General features: G+C 35.8%; 1 protein-coding gene across 2 annotated transcripts in view; it reads left to right on the forward strand.

The window, feature by feature from the left end:
* Positions 1 to 3,304: 3,304 nt before the first annotated feature.
* Positions 3,305 to 7,500, forward strand: part of LOC125026293 (selenoprotein W-like) — a 9,343-nt gene continuing 5,147 nt past the window's right edge. Inside the window, exons 1-3 of one of the 2 annotated variants that reach the window (XM_047614614.1) lie at positions 3,305 to 3,461; positions 5,820 to 5,917; positions 6,382 to 6,549. In XM_047614614.1, the coding sequence (XP_047470570.1) occupies positions 3,436 to 3,461; positions 5,820 to 5,917; positions 6,382 to 6,545 (288 nt within the window). In that variant the 5' untranslated portion in view covers positions 3,305 to 3,435 and the 3' untranslated portion in view covers positions 6,546 to 6,549. The remainder of the gene's footprint in view (positions 3,462 to 5,819; positions 5,918 to 6,381; positions 6,550 to 7,500) is intronic. The other variant, XM_047614613.1, reaches the window with a different exon arrangement.

Raw genomic sequence — 7,500 nt, forward strand, 5'->3', positions numbered from 1 at the left:
AATTCCAGTATTTTTATTCCTTATACGAAATAAATACATGGGGAATAGCTTGGAATTGTATATACCAAAATCAGATATTTTCGAAAAGGGCTTGGGTGTTTCTTTGTTAGCAATGAATTACATGGTGTGGGCCAGAGCTGGAAAAGCCATTTGTGTTAAAGAGGGGACACTTCTCTCCTTAGGAGCGTCAGACACGATTCGTCCGACACATCTCGTTGGCTGCTACGAGTATTATGGGGCGAGAGTCCCTTGTTGAATGCTTCCTCGCCCTCTTTGATAAGGTTAAAACCGTCCTCAATGGGAGTCTAACACTACACTATAGGAATTCTGGCAGAGAGCATCAGGATGCAGCTGTTCACGTGTCTGGTATTAAAATTGCCTTTTACCATAGTTTTAACCTGTGTTTTACCACCTTGATCAACAGCAAAGAGATAATTAAATATATATAAGTAAGATTGTTCCCGCACGGAAAACCAGGGAAAGAGTATAAGATATCATACAGTAATAATATAAATTCAGAATTAATGGGGTCTTGGTGCTGGTAAATGCCACTTAGCATATGGATCTTTGGATATTGTGTACAGTGCTGGTCTTTTTAAGGTCGATGGAGCATGCAGAAAATAATCTTAATATATATAATCAAACACATGTTATTATTTGCGCAAGTATGTTTGATCCAATCATAATTCTATGCAAGGCTTGATCAAGGTTACAGAAAAGTCTTGCGCAGATGTCATTGAATACTGAAGTCATTAGCTGACACAAAAGAATTCATCACGATCTTTATAGCAACAACTGCATACATACATACATATATGCACACACACACACACACACACACACACACACACACACACACACACACACACACACATATATATATATATATATATATATGTGTGTGTGTGTGTGTGTATCTGTATGTGTGTGTGTGTGTAAGAGTGTGAATGTGTGTGTGTGTGTGTGTGTGTGTGTGTGTGTGTGTGTGTGTGTGCGTTTATGTGTGCGTGTGCGTGTGTGTACGTGTGCGTGTGCGTGTGTGTACGTGTGCGTGTCCGTGTGTGTGTGTGTGTCCGTGTGGGTGTGGGTGTACGTGTGTGTTTATGTACACATACCTGTGAATCGTTTTTATCATGCTCTCATATAAAAAAAAAAATGCCTTTACATGTATTGTAGCACCATTTAATAACAAAAGGAAAGCAAAGGGAACGCAAGAACCCAGACAAGCAAACAACACTACCTGTTAATTTGCCTCCGGGTGAGCAAGTTCCTCCTCCTCCACGCACTTGCAAGAAGGTCATACAAGCCATGGAATCCTCTAGAAGTTCCGTCTAAAATTCCCGAATCATGATGATTTGTCTGTTCTATTTGCTTTTCAGAAATTTATCCGTTCCATTGATTACTTAAGCGCCCTCGTGATCCTTACGAGAAAAAATAATGATAAGATAGAATTTGAATTAGAATATGTCGGAGCACTGGAAGGTATTTTATCTGAAAAAGGATGTGTTGCTCCTGTCGTAACATCTTAGTGTCATTTCCGTTCCAGTTAAAACTGCTTTGTGTATTTGTTTACCTTTCCTGAGGTAAAATAACTGAGGAATATGTTAAAGTAACTGACTTTATGTGTGTGTGTGTGTATATATATATATATATATATATATATATATATATATGTGTGTGTGTGTGTGTGTGTGTGTGTGTGTGTGTGTGTGTGTGTGTGTGTGTGTGTGTGTGTGTGTGTAGGTGCGGATCCAGAAAAAAATGGAATTGGTATAAATCCACATGCGTGACGAGTTCCGTGGTTTGGAGAAGCCTTGATCCGTAAAGAATAACACGGACAATGAATACAAATACAAAGCAATATAGTGTCTTTCATACCAATACAGATGTTGGCTAATATATTCTAACCTTCAAGCAGCCTATTTTATCAATATATTATGCCTACTGATGATGAATATCTGGCCAATAATAGCTTCGCAATAAGTATTGACACTGATGAACCCTAACGCTGGCGAAAAAAAGCGATTTTTTACGGTATGCAATGGTGTTAACAGTACAAGCATATGTTTTTTTTTCCGTGTTTGTCTGGGTGCTTACTCATTATTAACCGTGTCACCCAACGGTATTTATAACCTGATAAGTGTTCATATCTTACAAAAGTGTAAGCTGCAGCCTTCTCTAATCTGACCAGGTATATTACATAAGGTTTTACAATTTGGATCATGACTTTTTAGTATTTTCTTTTTCCTAAATCATAGTTTCCGGACGTTATTAGGCTCATGCTTTTATTAACTTAAGTCATTGTTTTCTTTTAACTATACTCAAGCCAAGGAGCGTGCCAGCATAATGCAGGTCGGGGGGTACATGGGTAAGGAGTGTAGGAAGAAATATGGGACACTAACTGTCTTTTGCATATATCTGGGGGCATCAAGAGAAAGTCGAAAGGGTTTTAGTTGTTAGAGAAAAGTATATGGATAAAAGGGGACACATCCATGTAATAGACAAAAGTAGCCGACATATCATCAAATGCTAATCAGAAACTTATTTCGTCACCAAAACCATTAGAATTACATTAAATCTACTTCTCCCTCATGAACAAACGTAACCAACGACAAATATTGCAGCTGGAAGAACAAAGAAAGCAAAATAAAAATATAAGTATCAGGTAAAACAAAGGGAGGAAATGCGATTGGCAAACAATGCTCGTCACCTCGGACCGTCCGAAGCAGTATTGTCAAGTTGGCAGACAAACCTGCTAATTCTGACATATTTGCCTTCTTGTTAATGCTCAGTTTATTTATCAAATTCTGTCTGGATTTCTGGTAACTGATTTCGAGAATTTATTGCAGAAAACTTTTTTTTTTTATCGAGAAGATGTTTAAATGGTTTATTTTAGGCTCCTGTAGCTAATGTCGCTACGACTGAGGACTCTTGCTTAACAAATGGTTTATATATATATATATATATATATATATATATATATATATATATATATATATATATATATATATATATATATATATATATATACACATATATATATATTATATATATATATTTTTTTTGTAGAAATGCAGGACTAGCAATTTTAATCTTACTCGTACATTTGTAAGGGCAACATTGACTGTATAAACAATTTTTCTTTTCTCTATATTCTACCGTTTAGCTCAGAGACAACACGTATACATACCGCATTTCTACTTAATCTTTTTTTTCAATAAATTCTCCATTTTATCACAGAAATGATAATACATCTATAATCTTTACAGTCTCATGCATCGGCTGTCACGCTGGTTGGCAATACTGCGCTGCCGAAGCCCGTCCCTCAGCAGACGAGAGAAAGACGTCAGAGGAGAAAGACGTCGGCCGGGAACTCCTCCTTTTGATAAATCATTTACTTCTCTGGGCTGCCTTAAGCTCCAGACAAACGCAGATATGGTGAAAGTTGATATAGAGTATTGGTGAGTTTTTATGTTTTTTTTTTTAATACTGTAGTGAGGTGAGTTTTATGTGAAGTCCTCTTGTCACAATGACCCGAGTAGGTGTGAGTTACACAATTGAGAAAGTTCAGGAATTGTATGTATTTGAGCTTCCTGGTTTGAACAGTGTGGCCTTTATGAAAACCGACAGATTGTCTTAGATATCTGTAATCCAGGAAACCTTATAAACCTCCTGATAGCAAACCCATTTCATACCATTCCCCGTCTAAATGGGAGGTCCTTTTCGTTTAAATAACCCATCATGAGGGTTAACTTTGAGAAATTATCTGAGAAAGCTTCCTACAGCGATCTATGAAAAGTATTATGAAATAAAAAGGTAGTTTTTATTTATTCTATCAAAACCTTGCAGTTATTATTCTTTGTTTCAGTTATGCATAACTTGTTATTTTCCATACAAAATTATTTAAATGCAAGTATAGGTTACTTTATGAAGTGACTGCACCCTCCTAACCAAGGGGGTTTGCCCTGAGACCCCAGTCTATTGCTGTTTTTTTCCTGTTGGAGTAATGCACCTGATCACCATGGATTTTCTTTCTCGGCTGCATTTGTTGTAACCTATTACCTTTGCAGATTATTTCTTGCAGTGAAAAATTATTGAACGAGTAGTTTTTTCACTTTTTTTTGTTTTAACTGTCATTAAATTTTCTTGTAAATGCATACCTAAGTATTACATGTTGCACAACTTTCTTACAATGTGTGAATGAAATACCATTGATGAAAAGTGTTTTTTTTTCTGTCATACTAACTCTTACAGACAGTGTACCTTGTGCCATACAGTTTTGTGAAATTGAAACTGAAGCATAAAAAACTGCCTTACAGTAGGAATATGGTGTCTCATTCCTATATTTTGTTGGCACGGAAGAGATTTCCTATATAGTCCAAACATCAAGCCATCCAACTGTGAAAGACTACAATTTCCCTAGTCAGTAGGCCTGTCTGCAACAGTTTTACAGTTTTCACGTAAGGCAAAATTTTCATTCTAGATTGAAGAGCACAACATTATGTTCTTGCTGTATTTCTGATCCTGATAGGGCTGTGCATCTTGGTTGGCCCATAGTGGTACCCAAAATCTTAGGAAAAATGAGAAATCTCTGCCTAACTCATGTGCAAGATTAGGCAGACAGGTAGAGGCATGATCTACACCAGATAATGTGTTTCTTGTACTAATATCAAATAATTACCAGACAAGGCTAAAACTAGCTGCTGCTGAAATGGGAAGATTGGTGTTGGCAGAATTGGAAGACGAAAAGATAAGGCATGATTTTCTACACCAGAAAATATCTCATGTTGATAATGTCAAATATATGACAAACAGAGAATCGATAAAGTTCATGATAGGTTCTGAAATTGTGTGATGGGAAGGAGCAGGCACATGGACTAGGAGGGGTAGTCAGGAAATGAGAATGAGTTTTGAGTTAAGGATAATAGAGGCCTAACAATCAGCTTAAAAAGGGGATAAAGTAGGCAGAGAGGGTAGAGAGGAAATATGCAATGCCCTCCCTGTAATTTTTATTTGCCAAATCATCATTGGATCAGAGGGGCACAACCCCCTAGGGGTTTGTGGAGGGTTAGCAGGGGGTTGCAAAGCCTCAGGGGGAAATGTTCTAATTTTGGTAGGCATTCATCCTTGTTCATATCAATAACAGTGAAGACATGCCTTCTAGGACTATAATACTATAATTAGGTACTTAAAGATTGACAATATTTATAGTAGCCCAAAAATATTTAGTAAGAAAATTATAAAAGAAACCGTTCTTGATTAGGTTAGAAGCTACTGCTCTAGATGGAAGCCAAAATTTGAAGCCTGCCCATCAAACTACCACAAAAAGAAATTGTTTTCCATACATATGTATTTCCTAGGGTTTCCTTCTATTAGATGCAAAACCCCTCTAAAACTTGTGCATCAGGAACTATTATTCTCAGGTATGAAAATTCTGTACAGTGTGACTTAACTCTTATGGTAGGGGACAGGATGAATGTATTTTTTTACTTGGTACTACAAATCAAAACAATGATTAATCTTAAATTCAACGGTTTACAATATATTTATGTGAAGTGTGTGCATTGGATTTTTCTGTCATTTGTACACATTTATTTATCCACAGTTTCTAATGCATTTACATTGTTTTAAAGCCATGCCCTTTTACTCTACCTCATCTCAGCATTTGAAAAAGAATAAGTAAAAGGCAGCCAGTCAAATTCATTTGTGACAAAGGTGGGGTTAAATAAATGTATTTTCATTGGAGTGACATGTATCATTGTTTTTGATAAGTCATATTACAATCTAATTGATTTATACTTATTTTCTTCCAACCACAGTGGTGGATGAGGGTACGCCCCCCGCTATGAGGAACTGGCTCGTGTCATCCGATCAAAGGTTCCTCAGGCGGAAGTTATTGGGGCTGTTGGGAGGAGAAGTAAGTAGCTAGAGTTTTAATACTGAATTTCAGTGTCTGGATTGGTTTACTATTTACTTATATTTTTATTTACTTATTTATTGTGTGAACAACCCAAGTATAGATGGTTCATCCTTGGAAAGATGATTATACCCTCTGTTTGAGAGTGTACTGATAAAACAAAGATGTATTTGAAATCATCTCTAACAGTCTTTTATGAATTTGATATTATATGAGAGCCTGTCCTTTTTTGTTTTAGTAGTTTTATGTATGTCGTTGAAATTAATATGGAATGAGAAATTATTTAGTTTTATGGATTTTTGATAAACATATCATGACGAAATAAGTAATATGTGGAAATCATTAGGTGTGGTGAATATTCTGTTCCTGTAAATACCTGTCGTGTACTGTGTGTCATAAAAGCTTAATGATTGAAGCCAGTTTTGGCAACAGAATAAATACAATTTCTGTTTTTACCTTCCAAGCTTCTTTTGAAGTGTCCATTGATGGCACACTTATCCACTCGAAGATTAAAACTATGAGCTTCCCTGATTTCGATGAAGTGGCAGACATTGTATCTAGTGTAGACAGTGGAGAAGCTGTCCGACAGGTTTCCAAGACAGAAATGGATGGCTGCAATATTATGTAAAAAGGTGAAAAGTACTGGTAATTTGATTGTGTTGGAATGCTTAAATGTTGGATATTCTTAATTCTGATATGCAAGTAGTAAAAAGTAATTTCAGTATTTCTTGTTTGTCTGCCTAGTTGTGAGTATTGAAACAAGATTATTTTCTTTGATAATTCATCTACAGTATTTAGTTGGGGATACTCTGTTCATATTTGCCTGTATGAATTAATCCCTTGTAAACCTCTGTTAACCTGAAACCAGTTTGAAATGTGTTTACTCAATGTTGCTAGGAAAATGAAAAGTTTCTGCACTTAGATGGCTCTGCAAGTGCTTAGCCCATAGAGGTCAATTAGTTGACCTTGTGACCTTACCTGATTTCACCTGAATTTGCAGAAAAACTTTTTTCTTTCTTCTTTTTAACTAACGCTATGAATATTAATGATGTTATTTTTGTTATAGACATTATAATTACTATAATGCTATTGTCATTAGTAATACCAATATAAGCTAACGTAAAATATTTTCGAAAATCAAGGAAAAGGTTAAACAGATGAAACAGGCAGTACTTGTAATTGGCCTATTGGTAACAGTACAAGTGTAGTCATCTATGCATAAAAATAATTAATAAAGTAAACTCACAGTGGGCATGGCATGTACATACATGCCATGCCCATCAGTTTTGGGTTAAGTATATTTAAAAAGCTTTTGCTAAATGGAAGATGAGAGGGTTTCTATTTAAGCAGCATTTAGTTGTATTGAAAATGTGATATATTTATTAACCTGCTTAACTGTTCTGCAAAAATAAAGCTGTCGTAAGCTGAAAATATTTTTACCGCCTACTATACTATAATGAATTCTGGATCTGCTGCTGAAGGATGTCATTCAGACTTCTGAAATAAGAATTCTATGATATATCATTCATAACATGCAAAATACAGTTATCAGCCTTTACCTTTAATAGGTTCTCAGCTTGTAT

Source organism: Penaeus chinensis, chromosome 6 (genome assembly GCF_019202785.1).
Source record: "Penaeus chinensis breed Huanghai No. 1 chromosome 6, ASM1920278v2, whole genome shotgun sequence".
NCBI classification, from domain to species: Eukaryota; Metazoa; Arthropoda; class Malacostraca; order Decapoda; family Penaeidae; genus Penaeus; species Penaeus chinensis.